Here is an 18,371-nt window from a genome sequence, read left to right on the forward strand (position 1 = left end):
GAAATGTACACGCACTTAAAGAAAAACAGCAGTCATACAAAAAAATAAAAAAAAAAAATACTTATACAAATATTCTTTAAATAAGTCTTCTTATAATCATTTTTCGTTCATAGAAAAAATTTATATATTTGAAACTTTTGTATAATTGCAAGGAACGTAAATTATTATTGTAGATTCATTTAAACGTAGTTTAAATAAGAACTTATTTATACTCATTTTAAGTAAACGATTTTTAAAACAATTTTCGCTATAATTATTTAAAAAAAAATGTAGTTCAATTACTTTAATAAAATAAATAAATAAAAATAAGACAAATACTTCTCACTAATTAAATAAAATTGAATTTATTAAATTATAAAAATTGTTCTTAGTGTGGGATATAAAGGAAAAGTTCTGCAGAAACAGGAAATTATGTTTATTATTACTTTGGCACACACAACCTGGACTCCGAGTGGCCAAAAGCTGCTCCCCGAACAATATGCAAATGTGCGTCAGGCAAAGGAGCCTCAAAAGACTTCAAAAAGGAGATCCCCAATCCCATTCTCACTCGTTGCCAAAAACTTCAAATTTAAATTAATAAGACGGGAGCCGGGACCGCCTGGCTAGATGAGCTTCGTTAGTCCCGTGGAGCATCATCATCAGCAGTTTCCTTGGAGTGCACCCTAAATTGCACTTTAATTGCACTTTAGGCGAGAGCCAGTCGATGGGAAAAACTCAAAAGTTTTGTTTCCCTTTGCTAAGGAACATTTTCGGCCATTGTCTAAATGGGGTGCCGACGGGAAATTGGTAATCATCATAAATAAGTGATTCAAATTAATTAAATTTCGTTTTGCGACAAAAAGCTTTTTTTCAGGAAAGAGCTAATCAAAGTGGCAGCAAAGAGTTATTTAATAAGGGTTTCAATAAAATTTGGTATAAAGGAAAGGTATCGAAACTTAAAATTAAAATCCTTTATATATTTATTATAAATGTTTAGGTCAAATATTTAAATTTCTATTGAAATTGATTTATTATTATGTTTTTGTAGACCAATACGAATTTCATTGAAAATCTTTTATTCAATATCTTAAGTTTGTACTTTGACATAAGCAAATTTCCATACAATCTCCGCGTCAATAAAACTCCGATGCAGTCTGATCACCTGAGTTGCACTTGGCTCAATGCTAGTTTTTCCTCCATGGCCGGAACTTGTTTATCATTATGCTTAATGCCCCTCAGCCATTTAATGTAATCCTCTGGAATTCCCGATTCCCTTGCTCCCTTAACCAAAACCTTAAGGTATGTTTCCGAGGGCTGACGGTTGAGGGGAATATTTTCCTGGGAACCGTTTGCATGAACCTCTGTTTGTGGCTGATTTGACAGGTGATAGGCACGACAGGTGATGCTTGTATCGGTGGTCAACGAGTGAACGGGGACGCTAATCGGGATATATACGCCATCGGGCACACTTTCCTGACTGTGTAAAAGATATAAACGATTTGGATATTTAAATAAATAGGGAGTGAAACCTACTCATCCAAATCCTTGAGGTTGCACATATCAATCTCCCAAATTGCTCCGTAGACATGAGATTCTTCAGTGGGCACAATTGTGGCGGGAGCCCCCAACCAGTTTTTCGATCCAGTGTGGAAGTCCAGACGGAAGTTCTATTGAAAAAAACTTTTACAATTAGTGGGTCTTATTTAAATGTAGCTTTTAAAAACACAATAAAATTTTATATATTCATTATTTTCTTGCATAGATACTTAGATTGTAGCTCATAAAAGAAAATTTTTCTTAACTGACCTCCAATTTTCCTGCTCCGATTCTTTTAGCAGTCGGATTTTGGATGTGGATTCGACTTGCCAGCATATTACTACCGAAACCGAAATAAAAGAATTTACTGGCCATATTTGTGAGGAAGTTGGATCTGGAAAAAATAAAAGGTTTTAAACAAACACCGAAAAGATTCAAAACATGCTTCTAGTTTTAGAAGCACTGAAAGTAGTTTATAAAACAAAACCTCAAAACTGGGAACTCAACAAGCAGCACAGCTACTGGGCAAGCAGTGATATTTGTCGCGGTTGTTGTCTTGGCTAATACAATTTAATATCTCTTTTTCAAAATTGATATATTTGCACAAGCAAATCAGAAAGTTTCATAAAAATATAATGCATAACATATTGAAAATTATTTTAAGTTCTTCGTTTTTTCACTAATTTTTTAATTTTTATCACATATGCCGCGGCCCAGCTGTTTAAAAGCTGCTATTTGTTATCTGCCATTGAGCTTTTAAATCGTAAATTAAATCAGCTGTTCGGCCACATAAATATGTTTTATACTTAAGGAAAAAACTTCAATAATATGAATTATCTACCTATTATCTGCTTTAGTAACTTACATATGTCTGTACTTAGTGTTTTTGAATCCAAAATATTGTTGTACACGTCAACTTAAACTATACAAATATTTTGTTTACTCGTTTCGGACGAACAGAGGGAAGTGAACTAAACTGACATTGACAATGATAATACAAGTTTGGAAGAAGTGGAATGAGATAAACGCTAAACTTTTAAATGGTAATCAAAAGCTTTTTCTCACCCACAAATAAAGAGGTTTGAAACTTAGCCAATGACTAGGAACACATTTTTTTAAAATCAAGGAACTGGAACTGTACCCATTAGCTAATACTTAAACCAAACCGGAGCTTTTTTTAAAGAATTATTAATATTTAAACGATAATACAGGAGTTTTTAAACTTCTCGGCGACATTAATGTTCGACAACAAACCAAGACAAAAATTAAACAGTTTCTTATGTCCTTCAAATTAGTTTTCAAAACAAAAAATTTTAAGGTAAGGCTTTACTCATGAAAACAAATCAGTACATTCGAAGTTTAAACTATTTAGAGTTCAACATTCTGCAGCTCTAGTTTTTGCTCTAGTTCGGTGGCAACGTGACCATTGTGTTTGATGCCCTTTAATCTCCGGACGTAATCCTGGGGAACGGAGCTCTCGACAGCACCTTTAACGAGGCACTGGAGATACGTTTTCGATGGCTGACGAGATGCCGGAACAGAATCCTTTGGCAGATCGTAGAGATTGGTCTCCGGCTGCTTGGTCAGAAGATAAGCACGGGCGGGAGTTTGATCAGAGTCATCACGGAGTTTCACGTAGACTGTGAGAGGATCGTAAATGCCCTCATGAACGCCCTCTTGGCTAGAAAAAAATATAATAATATAATACGATTAAACGATTTTTAAAATGAATGCTAAATGATTCCGATATTTAACTTAAATTAGATAATCAAGTAAGCTAAGAGAATATATTGAAAAATGTAGTAAATTCCCAAGCAAAATAAAGTATTATCATTTAATTTTGTAATGTCAAAAACGTAAACATCACTTTAATCGGGAAAACATAGAATATGTAGATCGAGATCCGCGGTTACTTACTTGTCTATATCCGGCAGATTGCTTAGGCCGATCTCCCAGAGGGTGCCCCAAACATGATCGCCCGGGGTGGGCACAATGGTGGCCACCGCGCCATCCCAACGAGCTGATTCGAAGCCAAAGTCCAACCGATAGTCGGCAAGGAGGGCGGGTCCAACTCTCACAGCTGTCGGGTTCTGGATGTGGATCCTTTTGGCCAGCATGTTGCTGCCGAAACCAAAGTACAGGAACGTATGACCCCGCACCTCCGGCAGATCCAAAGTGGCATTAACACCTCCGATGCTGTGGCATTGAGCTCTAGGAATAGTCACCAACAGGCAAGCACCGATAAGACATGGCCAATGCATTGGAATTTTTTGTTCGATTTAACTACCCCGAGTGATTTGATCTGGCCGGAGGTTGAATGGCTACTGAGCGATTATTTCATTTTCAGGTTTGTCTGACTTGAAAGGTTTCTCTACTTTGTTTTGAGGTAAACACAATCGTACACGACGTTTGTACTTAAATTTCTTTATTAAGTTGACCTTAATAAATATTAAGTACGTTTGTCCTTAAATCGATTTATTAAGTTGACCTTACTAAATATCTAGAAATACCTGTTACTTCAGTGGGAAAGAAGGCTATAAATTACTTTTTGTTGCATATTAAATAATTTTTTTAGCAGAGAGAGGGTATAACAAGAATGTTTCTTCTCAATTGCTCAATTTGTCTATTGTAATGTAATCAGACGGACGTAATCTTAAATAATTTAGTTTGAAATATTACAATTGTTCTTGGATGCTCTTTCGTGTGTGTTTTATTTTGTCAGTATTTTGTAGATTACAGAGTCATGTAAATCCGTTTGAAATTTATTTAAAAACGGTTTTAAATTCTAAAAACTCTACTCCTAAGTAGCTTGTATAACATAGTTAACTAAACATTTGGCTTATACAGATATATATCCATATCACATTTGGTTATCGCTGAAATGTGTGTAATGGTTAATTTAGTAGATACGTTTGTGTACATTTGATATTTTGGGTCAATTGTTTCTTATCTCTCTGTAGATAACAGCTCATGTTGTGATTGGTTTTAAAATTTATTTCGTTTTGTGGTTGATCTTGAGTGGGAGCATCTTGTTTATACAATAATTTTATTTTAAAAGTAAACTGTCAACATGCAAGCAAGGGGCACCAAAAACCGAATCGTTTGGCTTTCGATTTCAATATTTGGTGACAATGATGGCAATCTATCAGGGGGAAAAGGAAAACAAATTGCGACTGTTTGTTTGGGGGCGCCGCAATGACAGGCGTTTGCTGCGCGAATGTATTTTAAATGATTTTTGCGATTTTATTGCGGAATTTGTTGCATGTTCGCGATGGATGTTGGTGTGGCCTGCGGCGGCAATTTGGCCAGTTTGACATGGTTTCTGGCCAAAACCGAAACCAGATGAGATCCGGACAGCACAGGCTACAGGAATTGAATGCGTTAAGAGGTCTGACATGGTCGGTATGACAGCTGCACTTTGCGGTGATTTATCTGTCTGACTGCGAAGGGCAGGCAAAAACATGGATTTTTGATAATGACAGCTGCCTCTTTCATAAAAATCACTTAATTTAAAATATTGTGATAGTGGTACCATTTTTGCCAGTAGTAAGTGCAGCCTTTAATAATATTATTTATTTGAACTGTTCATGCTTAGAATAGTGTAGTTATGTATATAGAATATCTTAAAGGTATTTACTAGCAGAAATATCTCAGTTATGTTTAACTTTTGTTGGTTTCTTCGAAAATTAAACGTATGCAAGCATTGCTTTTTGGAGAAAGAGCCCGAGTTATCGTCTGCAGCCACTCAAGAATGTCACTTAACTGGCTTAATTTATGGCACTACTTGCCGCAAATCATTCAATTGGCTGGCTCATCTTAGGCCTGATGGCCAGAAACAAAAACAGGCGCCGGCATAAATATTCATACATGCGTGCTGCCCCGAGGGACCCTTTCACCCTTTAAATCCTTGTCATTGTCCCCGTATCTTTGCTGGTTTTCACGCACACATGAGCACGTAAGGAGCACAAATGATCACAGCATAGTCATCGTCATCACCATCATCTGCCCCATCTCCAGCGTCATTATCCTGAGCGGTATTAGGGGCAAACAGAGAGAAAACATACATATTTACTGCCAAAACATATCTATACCGTGCCCATATTCATAGATACTCGAATCGCACGTAATTTGAATATTCCGCCTTTCACGGCATTCAATGCGATGCCATCGAAATGCCAACTGTAGAGTCATCATTTATTTCTCCTATCTACCGGTAGTTTTTGTCATGTAAATATCGCACATAAAGTGTCTTTCGTTACATTCAGCCGGAAAAAAAAAACAGTCACATACAGACAGCAGCCATATGATAAATGGATTTTCCGCCATCGCGAACTTTGGATGTCGCACGCAGCACTTGGTTGCCGCTTGCTTTTACTCGTTGGCTTTCCTAATTTAAAGTTTTTCGCGCAAAAGTTTAACGTTTTTATGCACGCACACGTGGCGTATACGTACTCGTTTATCTGTGCATAAGCATATTTTATGTGCTCAGATCTTTTGTGTTGCGAATCGCTCATAAGTTTGATGGCATCGCCCATAGATGATAAATAACACTCATTTCGGAAATGGATTCTGAAACAGTTTGCTAACAAACTTTATCATGGTGTTTATCAAAGATGGAAATTGTTAAGAATGTCCAGCAATTTTATACATGGATCCGTTGGCCTTTATAATAAAACCTTTATTATTTGTTACAAATGTATGAATCTTAATAAGGTTGGTTTTCAATTTGTATGCAATGATACAATTAACTTTAATTCAATAATCAATTTTCTACTCAAAGTTGTATTTGCAACAAAAAATTCCAATGTTAGTCTATCTTTTGTTATTTAAAGATCCAAACAATTTCTTACTTTAAATTGTCTGATTGAAGTTGAACGGTAAGAGCTGTTTTATAGTTTTAATCAAATAAACTCTTTGTGTATTCAAATTTCAGTAATCATTAGATATTTGTTTTCGGTTGTTGGATTTATGTCAATTTAATGTACCAGTAAAAGTGCAAATTGAGCTAAATAAATATTTCACAAAGCGTAAATGAATCAATTAACTGCAATGCCGTAGTGAATAAAAAAATACAAAATTATTTGCATTTCATTTTTTTTTTTTTTTTTTGTACAGTTTTAATTAATTTTTAATGTTCAGCAAAGACTACAATGAAAAAACGAAACAGAAACTGGACGAAGCTAAATCCGCAAAGGATTTACCACGTGTTCGCTTAGTGGGTGTTCGAGTGGATACTTCTATGAAATGAATTACCAACAAGGCCTAACACGAGTCTGCCATTAAAATGATTGAGCCGCAAACCAAAGAATCCACAATAAACATCCGCCCAAATTCCCAAGTAAACGGATTAAATTTCCGATTTCCGATATGCAAAGCGGAAAAGAGAAATGTTGTTTAACAAAAGTCAAATACTCTGATAATTCCTGTTTTTGTACAAGCCTGCACCCAACTTAATTATGTCATTGTATAATTGATAAGCATAAAAATAAAAATAATTTTAATACGAAATAAATATTTCGTTAATATGTAACAGTACGAACTAAAATAATTTAAATTTGATTTTGTTGGCCTAACATCATTTTTGTAAATGAAATTTTGTACTAATTAGTATTTATTTATTTATTAGTAACATTTAAATATATATCTATTTAGTAAAACAACTGTCATTGCTGAGCATCTTTTAGGTAGGGTATAACTATGACTGAAAGATTTCGTAATCAATTTAAGCGCTTGAAGTATCAACAAGGACTCAAAAACCGTTGGCAAGTCACGTTGTTTGATATCTGCCGACACACGGCGAAGCTCCTTGATGTGTGGTCTTGTCGCAGGGAAAACTTTTCGGCAGGTTCGCAGCTCAAATATTTGCTTGGGAACTTCGCCAGCACGATAGAAAGGGAAGCTGTCGTATGGCAAGGAAAACATATTTTTTGTGGCTTAACGTTAAAAATATATATTCTTTAGCCCAAAAAATATTCACAAAAGCAGCAGTGATGTACGAGTTGAAGTGTGAGTTGCAGGGACTTGACCTCAACTGAACTCACTTCACCAATCAACGTCACTTCAGATAAGAAACGAGTGTGCTAGGGTAATATTTTTATTTTTGCGCACCTTTTTTTAATAAACTTAGCATACTCAAATTGCATTTCTTCAAGTGGGGTATCAGGGAAAATTTGAATTTATCGTTAGGACATTATTAAATTTTATTAAAGATTTATTTTCTAAATTGTCTAACCACAAGTAAACAAAACCACAGCCTAGGATAAAACAACTTCGTATGTGAGTTTTGTGCTTGCTCCAATTATTTCATACGGAGAAAATGTATTTTAATCTATGCTAAAATTTGTTTTACTCGAGATAGTATATATATATATATATATGTATAAGACGAGCTTAAAAATGTAGTTTTAAATTAGGTCCAAGTGTTCGCCGAAGTTTAGTTAGCAGAGCTTAAAATAGTTAATCCTTATAGTCGATCCATATAGTTCAACGCCGTTCTTCTTTATGAACCTGTTTATTTTCTCGAAGTGTAAAAAAGCAATTGGGGCAGAATAAAACGAAATTAAGTTCAATTTCAAGGCAGGCCTAATTGACCACATTACGCATACGCAGTGTTTGCCAAAGCTCAGCCTGCAGATCTCAACCGGATAAGCATCGTCGCATCATCATAATCAGGCAACTCTTATCGGGGGCATCAACATTATTAGCAAACGCCATCGCCGACAACAAAGTGATAAACTGCCCGACATCCAGGCATCGGGGAGTCAATTACATAGCGATGCGTCGATGTCGAAGTAGTTGGCTCGCCTGTTTCGCTTGACAAGCTCGTTAGAATTTATGTTTGCTTGTTTTTCAGGAAGGTGGGGATCTAGGATGCTCCTCGCATGACGCACTCATTTTGTGACGCAGTCTCCCGGTCTCAACAGGAATCAAGGGGTTAGGACTCACTATTATCCTGCTCCAGTTGGTTGTGACAGGCAGCAAATGTCACAATAGCTGCCAATGTTTGGACATTTGTCGATGGCCATAAAACAGAAGCTTAAATATTGGCTCACTATCCGACCGGAGCCATAATGGAGCAGCACTTGAGATGGGCACAAAGAAATTTATTGATGTAAACGAAAACATAAACGGTTACAATCAAATAAGGCAGTTAAACAACATTATGTAAACATTAAAAAAAATATATTTCAAATGCTTTAAGATTTAAAAGTCTTTAAAATACTAATTTTGATCACTTAAACAACTTAAGCAAATGAAAAATCTAGTGTTTTTTTAGGTGCACCTCAAAAAAATTGTTTAAAGTGTAATAACAATGTCACTATTCAGCACACACACTTTTATATGCTTTTAGGTAATAAAAACTGAAATCAAATTAATTTGCTTTAACTAGCTGTTCGATTAAATTTGTGACCTAATTAAAACATTTTTCATTAGCGAAACTAATTTAATTGTTATAGTAATTTGGCCTATAAACTCTCAATAATTATAAGAGAAAAATTGAACATATTATGTCCAGCAATTAAAGAAATTATTAAAAAAAAAAGGTTGGAAAGAAATCTCAATTAAATTGAGTCAATATTAGTTTTTGTTATACAACAATGTATGTCATGTAAAAATGATCCAAAAAATTAGATTAAAAACGGCATTCCGCAAACGATAATTGAAATTAAATGGAAAGCAAATATGGGCCGTAAAAACGTTACAAATAATCAAGCGGAAAAATTTTATTCAGTCAGTAAATAAGTTTTTACGCCAGCGGCCAACATGTTTTCTGCAGAAAAACGTTTTATTGCCTGCCAAAGATTGCCCACAGATAATAATAAATATTTGGAATAAAATCTGTGATTGTCAGTCAGTTATCCGATTGAGTGCAACGCAGAGCCCGCATTCATTGGCAATAAATCAGCGCCGAGCAGGCTTTAACTTTTGCGAAGAGCACCCCCATCAGTCTGTCTTTTCCTAGTTTCGAGTTTTCAGCTGCGAGCCCAGAACCCAGAAACCAAAACCCAGTAGTTGGCAGGAAGAAGCCTGGATCCTGCACATGTTTACATGACGTTGGCCTGACTGCAGTCGCGTCTGCATGCAAAATTAATAAGCCATAACAAGTTGGTTTATGCTGCGGCTTCCTGGGACGGGGAAACCGTGCTTGTTCGGGGTGAATTAATTAACGAGCAGTGAAGGCGTAAAGTTGGGCATTCAAGAAATCTCTGGCATGTCTTTGGCAAAATTTTCACAGAGCCCTAATGTGCATAAAGAAGCTCCTTGAAGAAATGCCCAATTGAGTGTTCCAATATACTCCTAACATATTCCTTACTTTACTTTATTACTTTGATTTCCTAAACTTACTTACTACTCAAGAAAATAAAATTATAGAAGTGCACGTCGTTCATTTTAAAGATTAGCAAGTTAGAGTAAAGTTGAAATTAAATGGCATAGACACTATTAAGTATTTAAGTTTCTTGCTTAGCTTCGGAGCATTTTTATTTGATATCCTAATATTGTTTGATAACCAATTTCTAGTCTACAATAGAGAGTAAATAACAGGCAAAATTAATTTTATAACTTGAACATCCTTAGCTCAAATTTTCTTTTCGGGTGCAGATGGATTATAAAAGTTAAAAAAACCTGACTACAAAGATGTTTAAGTTTCAAAACCAGTCCTCGATCTACACTTACAAAATATATTATTTTGCTGAGAACGAAACCACAACATAAAGTCAAGTTTTAAAATTTTGTAAATTTTGTTTGCAGTTTATTTACCACTTAGCACTTTATAGCACTTAAATTCCCTACCAGGGCAGACAAGTGCGGCGCAATTCGTTGTAGTAACGGCCAGGTCCGCAGGCCCTGTCCTTGCTAGTTTCGTTTCGGGTTGGGGTTTGGGCATCGACGGCGGTGAGCACCAGGCCCAGGAAAACCAGAACACAACCTTGAATGATGTTCATCTTGGCGAATATCGTTGGATGATCTGTCTGTCGGATCTGGGCTCTATTTATACTACACTGCATATCCGATAACTTAACTCCAGATATGGCGATTTAATGGTTATTATTTAAGGTGGATTCCGAATCGTCGAGTGCCGAGCCAAGAAAAAGTGTGTATCGACTATTTGATACTTGCCACACCAACAAAAAAAAATCCAGATCGCTCTTCTAAAAGCTTTAGGATTTCGTTATTATAACATCTTAAATTGCTTTATGAAACTATAGTTTTATTCCAAAGGACCTAATCAACCCTTAATACCCTGTTTTACTGCCAAGCTAATACAATTATAAGAGTCAAGCATAAAATTTGGATTATACAAGAGGTATAGCGATTTATCGGTTACCGTTCCAGGTTATTCCGGCATTACAAAAGGCAATCACTTACGTAAACTCTTCACTCTAGTTTCACTTTTCACCGCTGACCTTTTCTGTTTGTATGGCTCACTTGGCGAATGCTTGATAGCAAATGTGCAGGGCAAACAAGCGAAACGAGCAGTCCACAAGCACACATTCCATTCCCCATTTTTCTCCCCGTTCCCACTCTTTAAATGTCTCCAATCATTCTAGCTCATTTAAATTACATTTCTGTTTGAATTTGTATGCCAAGCGAATAGAGTTCTTTGCATCGACCACATCATCAGCTGTAATCCTCCTCACTTCCTTAGTTATTTTCGATTTTCACACCTCAATCAACTTTATTTAAAGGAAAATGGATATGCGCATTTCACCGCCTGTCCTTTAATTTGTTTGATAAAAAGATTCTTTCCAAGAAATTTATTTTTATTTTAATTGGTAATATTTGTAATTTGCTTTAACTAAAATACCTGTGTCAATTGAATGATTCAAATTTTTATTGGCGTTTTTTTCACAGTGAGTTTTTTTGTGATTTTTTCACACAAGCTAAACTAAACTTAATTTATATTAATTTATATTAAACTAAATCGCATAGTAAAACTAAGCATTGTAGTAAGAAATTAAAACTTAAGCATTTGTTTTTGAGCATCCAACATTTTCTTAAGAAAACGATTCTTTCGTGCATTTCCTAATGAATAGATAAAATCCTCTTTTCGGATAGAACGAAAAGCAAAAGCAGAAAGGAAAATCGGAAAATCTGTGGAACTGAGCTGACTGATTACTGCTGCCCGGAGCTAACATGGGAAGCATAATTACCCGGAAAGTCGGACTTAAGTCGGGCATATGGAGCGCTCCAATTGGGCCATAAAAGTGTAAGCTGATAGCAGAATTCTCCCTACTTGTAAAAACAAACCTAAATTTTAAGTTTTTACTTTAAGTTCTGGTGGGTGAGTCATATTTGCTCGGGCTTAAGCTTTGCAGCGTTCTTTTAGGGGCTCCTCCGCTTCGAATTCAATTAATTACGCGAAAAATGGGGAGGGGAAGCCAACGGAAGTTGCTTTATTTCGGCACGTGATAAATTAATTTAAGCCAGACCCGAAGCGTTCCGTGTAATGTTTTTGCATACACATCGCGAGGCGCCGCCAGGTGGCATAAAAGTGGATCCTTTGGTGGGCGGGGGACGTGGGCGTTAGTGGGCGGTAGTGGCAGTTCAGGTTATCGAAATGGGCGTGGCAACGACTTAATTACGCTACGCACGGCAGCTAATTGAGTTCGTAGCCTGGCGAAAAATAAAACGCCATTTGCTTTGGCATTGAGACAAAGTTTCGCTTTACGGTTACCAATTACACGCAATTTTCATGGTCTTGATACAGTGCGTTAAAGAATGGGAATTTAGAAAATAAATTTAAATTCGAAGTCTATCTATTTTTGCAAATAAATGAATATATATAGATATATGTATATTTATATATTATATTATATAATAATATGTTATTAAGTAATACAACAAATTGTTAATTAATCTAAAAACTAATGACAGAGTTCCATTTAATTTCTGATTCAATTAATTATAATTTTGGGAGATGCAAATCTAATAACTCTTTAAAAAATTACACACTAAAATTACACACTAAAAAAATTGTTCGTCGTCTACTGTGCAACCTCAAAAATTAATTTTTGGAATTCTCTACTTTTATTAAATTGTAAATTATTTTTGCAAAACCACTGTGCTTTTGTGGCTCATTTGAGGACGTGCTTCATGAGCATTTCATGTTTATGTTTCCAAAAACAGTTCCTTAATTGGCTAAATGTTTGAATGCCGAGGCAAACATTTGCCTAAATCAATTTGGTCAGGAGTTGGGATACTTTAACCTGGCCCAGACCTCGACTTTTGACTTGAACCGAAGCAACCGAACGAACCCATCTCATGGACTTTTTTGGCTGCATTCTTGACAGCTCAATTTACTCGTCTTTACTCGCTTATTTTCGTTTCGGGACGCCAGTAATTATAACTTGGCTGTAATCTGCGTATTAATCTCAGTTTTCGTAGGGGGCCAGCACACAAAGAAGGTTTTGTCGGTCCTCGGCTCAGTTTTCCACTTTTTTCCCTATTTAAACATGGAACAAATGCCAGCGAATTTATTTGGTTTATTGTTGCTGATACTTTGCAGCTTTTCGCTGGCTGCTTTTGTCTAATTTAGCACTCGACACGGAATATTATTAATTGGTCTAGACGAACACGAGACAAAAGTCACACAACTCCTTGCTAAGAAAGCCTCAACGGCCATTAAAACTAAATGCATAGTTGTAAACGGAGCGTGTTTAAATAGGCCTGTTAAGTCAATCATAATTAAAAGCATTTTAGCAGACATTTTTCTTAATTTCTTACATGATTTGAAAACGAATAGTTTACAAAAATATTTAAAATATTTTTTTATCATTACTACTTACGAAGCTGGAACACGTGTCAACATTTTATTAATTTTAATGGCTATTTGGTGGAAAAGAAAGAAAAAAGATCTACTATACAAATTGTTCACTTATTGATTCATTAAGATTTAATGAAACAAGCTATGAACTACTTTCCTTTAATTAATATTAAATTTGGATTCGATGGTATACTTTGTATACTTCTTCGGTCCGTCCGGCGAAAAAAAAACACTACGACCGGAATATTCAAAACTTCTACTGACTAAAAATTCTAAAAATACGTAAAATATATTTTTTTTTTTGCCATGTTCTGCTGTTATAATTGTCTGTAGTTCGTAAATGTACAAATTAATTTGACGTCTATTAAGTGGACAAATCAGTTTATTATTATTAAGTCATGCGTGTATAACTTTTCCCGGCACAAATCTAGACCACAGACAACACACGTGTGGCTACGCACGAGGTGAAATCACGTCACATCAGGTTTATCCATCCAAAGTGCCATCGGTTCGAAGACCAGAGCCATTGGACAAGTACTTAATTAGCCGGCGAGGCCTTGAGGAGGTGGTTTGGCCCCTCACAAGGTGTCCGCCCAACTGGCTTTCGTGCCAATTTAAGTTCACTCTGTCAAGTTCAGGGCTCGGGCTCTGAACTCGAGTGTGGCCCGATGGCTTGACAGGTTTGCAGACTGCACCCATGTAGCTTGCCAGCTGCAGGAATCTTCCATTCCGTTTAAGCCCCCTTTAAAGTCCGTCTCCCCTTGCCACCTGTCTTTCAACGTCAGCTTAAGGGGCACATGACTTAATTGTAATAATACATTTTAAAATGTGCTTTAATATATTTATAATAATTTCACACTTTTCTGTAACCTTTTGTAATTATCTCTCTGTCATAATGTCCCTCTCCCAGCTTTTTGGCAAAAAACATTTTGGTTATCAAAAAGGTCCACACAATGCCCCAAAAGTTTGCCATTGACAAGTGGCAAGACCCCACATTTATGCCCCATTTGTGCTACAAAATGCAAAACAGAAACGGAGGAATATTCTGCTCCCAATTTTCGGCACCTGAATTTTGGCTGTTTGGTCGTTCCGCCTGTTGTTTGAATTATCACAGACAATTAAAAAGTTCCTGCCATCAAATTTAATGCTTAATTTTAGTGGACAACTTTGTGTCTAATTGTTGTTGTTTAGCTGCGGACCCGCTGCTAATTTATGCATTACAAAAGGACACAGCTATTTCTACATATTCAGGTGACATCTAATTGCATTTCACATTTGGGCATTGTCGAATAAATATCCACAAAGAACGTGCTGCGGGCTGGTTGAACTTTTTGCCAGCTCTCTACTTTTAATGAGTTGAAGTTGCCGCAGTTTTACGGGTCCACGTGAAGTGGCGGGTGGGCGTGTTTCTAGTGGTTTGGGTGGTGCTGAGTGGCTGTGGGTTGGTTAGTTGCTGCAAATGGGTGGTGCAAAGTTACCAAGTGGCCAAGGGGACAGCCGCAAATTGGCTCGTGTGGTCGGCTTTGTTAATGTCTCCTGTCGCCGTGTTCTGTCAAATTGAATCTTGGATGGGTCCGTTTTATGCTGATGCTCTTTTGATGGGAGTGTGACGTAAGAGCTATAATTTTATCATGGGCTCCATGTCGGTTTTTAACGCTTTAAGTACTTCTGTGTAGCTACTTGAGGTTAAAATTCACGAAAAACAAAGCTCGAAAGATATACAAAGAGGAACAAAGCTGTTTCACTGATTTCCTTAGGAATGACAGACTATTGTGGTTATGTCGTGTCTTTCTCTTCACTGTTAAGTAACATTTTTATAAAAGGGTTTTTTTTTTTTTAATTTAAAAGAATTCTATTATAAAAACTTTCATTTATCATATTACAATCTTAGAAGTGAAATAAATTTAAATAAAAATATAATTTAGTTTTATTAAATTACACCAAAAAAAAAGCATAAGGCTAAGCGATAATGATTCTGCAAGAATTTAATCTGCTGATTACTGTTCCGAGACCGAAAACTTTGCACCACCTTCCAGTTTTGAGAAAATCGTAAAAATCAAATTCAGATTTAAAATAAAGTCATTTTTGTCCACAATTTAAAACACGCAAAAGACGATTCAAATAAATGTTTAAAAAGTTGTAAGGTTTGACTAAAAGTGTTTTAGGTTTTCCTTTTCTATTTTGACACCTGCCAATTACAGTTAACTAAGAGAACAAACGTACTTGGTCTCTGCTTGGACTTCATTGCTTGCACTCATTAGGAACAGCAGTATGCAGTATTTTGGTCTCTTAACTCTTTTTAAGCCACTTCACCTCCATTTAAACCCACTTTTAGCACAAGCCAACTGCTAAACATTTCAATTTGCATGCACTCAAGCTGTCTGCACCAGCCATTTATACTCAATTAGTATTAAAAAATTGCCAACGCCAAATGCAATGCTTTCAAAATACTGCAAAGATAGTATGTACTCTACTCGCCCCCGAAAAATACTTCCATCCATTTAGCAGCTTGAGCTGCAGGCGAAAAACTAATAAAGCTGCACTGAGTGGATTCATATAGTTTTTGGTTTTCATTTGCCACTGGCGGCTCTATCTCTCTCGTTTATTTTGTTGATTTATTTAAGCCAAAAGCTCATTAGCACTCGAAAAGCAAGCTGGGGCAGAAGCAGCAACTTTGTCAGTGCTTTTCTATTATTTGTATGTTTCAGTTTTAATTCCGAAATGTTTACCTTTATTCGAGTGGGGGATTTTGCAGCTGCCAAAGGCGAAAGAAGCTGCCATTGTAATAAATCTGTATCTCGACCGCCTGACCAGCAAACTATCTCAACCTCAACATCAAATATTTTACCTGGGCACTCGTTCCTTGTCGCCAGATATAGTATTTGCATTGGGTTCCCTTAGTTATTGTTATTCCCTAACCCATCTTACCGCTGTCTGAATTTGTCAGCAGCCTTTCTAATGAGTCACTTCAAATATGTCACTCAGGCCAGATATTTATTTCGATTCCTATTTGTGAATGTGAATTTGTGGGCAACTCATGGAAAACTGATGTGTTTGGGTATCACCTTGCGGCAGGCAACATTTGTCAAGCCCAATGAGAATGCAGTATGCATTTATTCAGCAGGCACACAAGGCTCACCGAACAATCTGGTAAATTGCAGTAGTTTGAACTTAATATTGGCATAACAATCACAATATGATTGAACTGGATCCCGGACTGTGTCTCAAATTTACTGATTTTCTGGGCGAAACGCATGCCACACATGCCAGGATATTTGAATACCTCTCCACGTGTGAGCGCTGTCAACGAAAGGAAAATTTTATCTCAGACACCGTAATAAATTATTCAATTATTTGTAGTACAAACTTATGTAAGGAAAAATAAGAACTTAAATTCTAACAAAAATTACAATTACAATTCGATACTTTGCAAAAGCATTCTCCAATAATTTAATAAATTCAATTATTATGATCGAATAAATATAAGTTTATAAACAAGTTTTTAAAATAATATTCAAAATTCATTTTTTTTGTTTTTCCTTAATAATCACATACAATTTATGTCTTACTTTTCAATCAACTAGTTTTAAATAGAAGCTGACATGAATAAATCTCTTAAGACTGGAAGTGCCTTTAATATTTTGTTTCAAAACAGATTTTATGTTTTATCGCCTCCAGAGTTTCAGAGTCCTTGACTCAGTGTCGGTTTCTCCTCTCCAAAGTTGCCCCTTTCCATCTGCCCTTCTGACCAGAGCAATCAAAGGAATCTCCGCTTGCGGCCTTTGGCACCTTGACGCCTTCGTCGGTTCTCTCACCTATTTTCTAATTTTCCTGCTGGCAAATTCAATTAGTTCCGCCTGCCTCAGTTGGGCGAATTCCGGTCCTTCGCCTCAATCAATTTCCATTTATCCGAGCAACAATGGGAAAGTATGGGAGGACCTCTCATTATGCTGTCAGCTTAATTATTATTTTGACATCGCCAGCTGTACATTTAATTACTTGAAATACTTCCATCGCAATCAAGCCGTCTTATAGTAAGTCGCTAACCTGTCCAGAAGGTAGATCTGGACTTGTGTCCCACTGAGATTCAACTTTCGAATGAAAACGAGCTGAGGCAATGGCTTTGTCTTTGGTTTTGGTTTACTTTTCAGCACTTTTATTGCTGTTGTTTACTTGGCGGTTGCTTTTGTTTCCCTTTGATTTTGTAAGAAATAAGAGAGAGTTGTAAGCCCCCTTGCGTTACTTGAATAAGGGTTTACTGCTCCTGTTTATTTTAGTTTGGGGCCCATGGGCATGCAAAAACAATGTAGGCGGCAGTTTCTTCTTGGAATGCGAACAACTACAAAGACTCGAGGTAGTAAAACAACACAGACAAACAAAAGCTAAACACAACTTTCACAAAATTTTAAATAACGAAAAGTTTTGGTTTTTCTAATTCAACAACTTTTAACGGGGCTATAAATAAATAAATGTTATATTTTTCATGTCATTGTTTATGATAAAAATACAGCTGTTTTTTTTTTCTTAAATAAATGACATTTATATTTAAGTAAATATAAGTTAAATATATACCCTGTGAGGGACGGTGTCTCTTTATAAGCGAAAATATTTTTGTAAAAAAGCCTCCTCTAAATTAACACATTTTTTCTCTCATTTTGTTCAACTAATTCTAAACGCTTCAGTTATCCTTCAAAATCATTTCAGCATCTGTCAGTCTTTATTTACAGACCTTTGACCAAACAGCTTGTAAATTAAACATCAAAAGGCTTGACCGCAAGAGAAAAAGAAAGAGAAAATTCCAAGGCTCCACCTTCTGTTCCGTCCATTCATCCCGACGGTCATTTGTGTCTGATGCTGCTGCCGTCGCTGTTTGGCAAATTAACAACATACATCATTGACCTGTAATCCGGGAAACAGGCAGCCGGAGCAGCAGACCCGTAGTCGCTTCCGTGGCATTATCCGTAGTCCTACTTGAATCCGGAGTCGATGCCAAGCTGTCTGCTGGCGTCAGGCTTTGTATTTCGCCTCCATTTAGTTTTGTCTGGCGCTTGGCATATCCGATGGGAAAAAACGAGAAAACAATAGCGAT

The 18,371-nt window shown here is 36.3% G+C and overlaps 3 protein-coding genes and 1 long non-coding RNA gene across 4 annotated transcripts; 1 reads left to right on the forward strand and 3 right to left on the reverse strand.

The window, feature by feature from the left end:
* Positions 1-1,038: 1,038 nt before the first annotated feature.
* On the reverse strand, positions 1,039-2,511 carry LOC108135530 (gamma-glutamylcyclotransferase). The gene is made up of 4 exons (XM_017256277.2): positions 2,381-2,511; positions 1,786-1,909; positions 1,513-1,646; positions 1,039-1,456 (listed from the first exon to the last, which is right to left on the reverse strand). The coding sequence occupies exons 2-4, from the start codon at positions 1,888-1,890 to the stop codon at positions 1,138-1,140; spliced, it is 558 nt and encodes a 185-aa protein (XP_017111766.1). The 5' UTR covers positions 1,891-1,909; positions 2,381-2,511; the 3' UTR covers positions 1,039-1,137.
* A 315-nt stretch (positions 2,512-2,826) lies between these two features.
* Positions 2,827-3,851, reverse strand: LOC108135521 (gamma-glutamylcyclotransferase). The gene is made up of 2 exons (XM_017256267.2): positions 3,433-3,851; positions 2,827-3,196 (listed from the first exon to the last, which is right to left on the reverse strand). The coding sequence occupies exons 1-2, from the start codon at positions 3,774-3,776 to the stop codon at positions 2,884-2,886; spliced, it is 657 nt and encodes a 218-aa protein (XP_017111756.1). The 5' UTR covers positions 3,777-3,851; the 3' UTR covers positions 2,827-2,883.
* A 6,386-nt stretch (positions 3,852-10,237) lies between these two features.
* On the reverse strand, positions 10,238-10,493 carry LOC108135545. Its single transcript, XM_017256292.1, has one exon. It carries the CDS (start codon positions 10,458-10,460, stop codon positions 10,305-10,307), a length of 156 nt encoding a protein of 51 aa, XP_017111781.1. The 5' UTR covers positions 10,461-10,493; the 3' UTR covers positions 10,238-10,304.
* A 625-nt stretch (positions 10,494-11,118) lies between these two features.
* Positions 11,119-18,169, forward strand: LOC108135551. Its single transcript, XR_001773913.1, has 3 exons — positions 11,119-11,142; positions 11,575-11,725; positions 17,987-18,169. It is a non-coding gene; the product is annotated as an uncharacterized LOC108135551 (long non-coding RNA).
* The last annotated feature ends 202 nt before the right edge of the window (positions 18,170-18,371 follow it).

Source organism: Drosophila elegans, unplaced genomic scaffold, assembly GCF_018152505.1.
Source record: "Drosophila elegans isolate 14027-0461.03 unplaced genomic scaffold, ASM1815250v1 contig_208, whole genome shotgun sequence".
NCBI classification, from domain to species: Eukaryota; Metazoa; Arthropoda; class Insecta; order Diptera; family Drosophilidae; genus Drosophila; species Drosophila elegans.

What these genes read in the sequence shown, in the direction of transcription:
- LOC108135530 (XM_017256277.2), bottom strand. Translation starts at nt 1,890, where the DNA reads ATGGCCAGTAAATTCTTTTATTTCGGTTTCGGTAGTAATATGCTGGCA. An exon ending in TCGGAGCAGGAAAATTGGAG is followed by an intron (nt 1,647 to 1,785) that starts GTCAGTTAAGAA and finishes TTTTTTCAATAG; the next exon opens with AACTTCCGTCTGGACTTCCA. An exon ending in AACCTCAAGGATTTGGATGA is followed by an intron (nt 1,457 to 1,512) that starts GTAGGTTTCACT and finishes TCTTTTACACAG; the next exon opens with TCAGGAAAGTGTGCCCGATG.
- LOC108135545 (XM_017256292.1), bottom strand. Translation starts at nt 10,460, where the DNA reads ATGAACATCATTCAAGGTTGTGTTCTGGTTTTCCTGGGCCTGGTGCTC.
- LOC108135521 (XM_017256267.2), bottom strand. Translation starts at nt 3,776, where the DNA reads ATGCATTGGCCATGTCTTATCGGTGCTTGCCTGTTGGTGACTATTCCT. An exon ending in AATCTGCCGGATATAGACAA is followed by an intron (nt 3,197 to 3,432) that starts GTAAGTAACCGC and finishes ATTTTTTTCTAG; the next exon opens with CCAAGAGGGCGTTCATGAGG.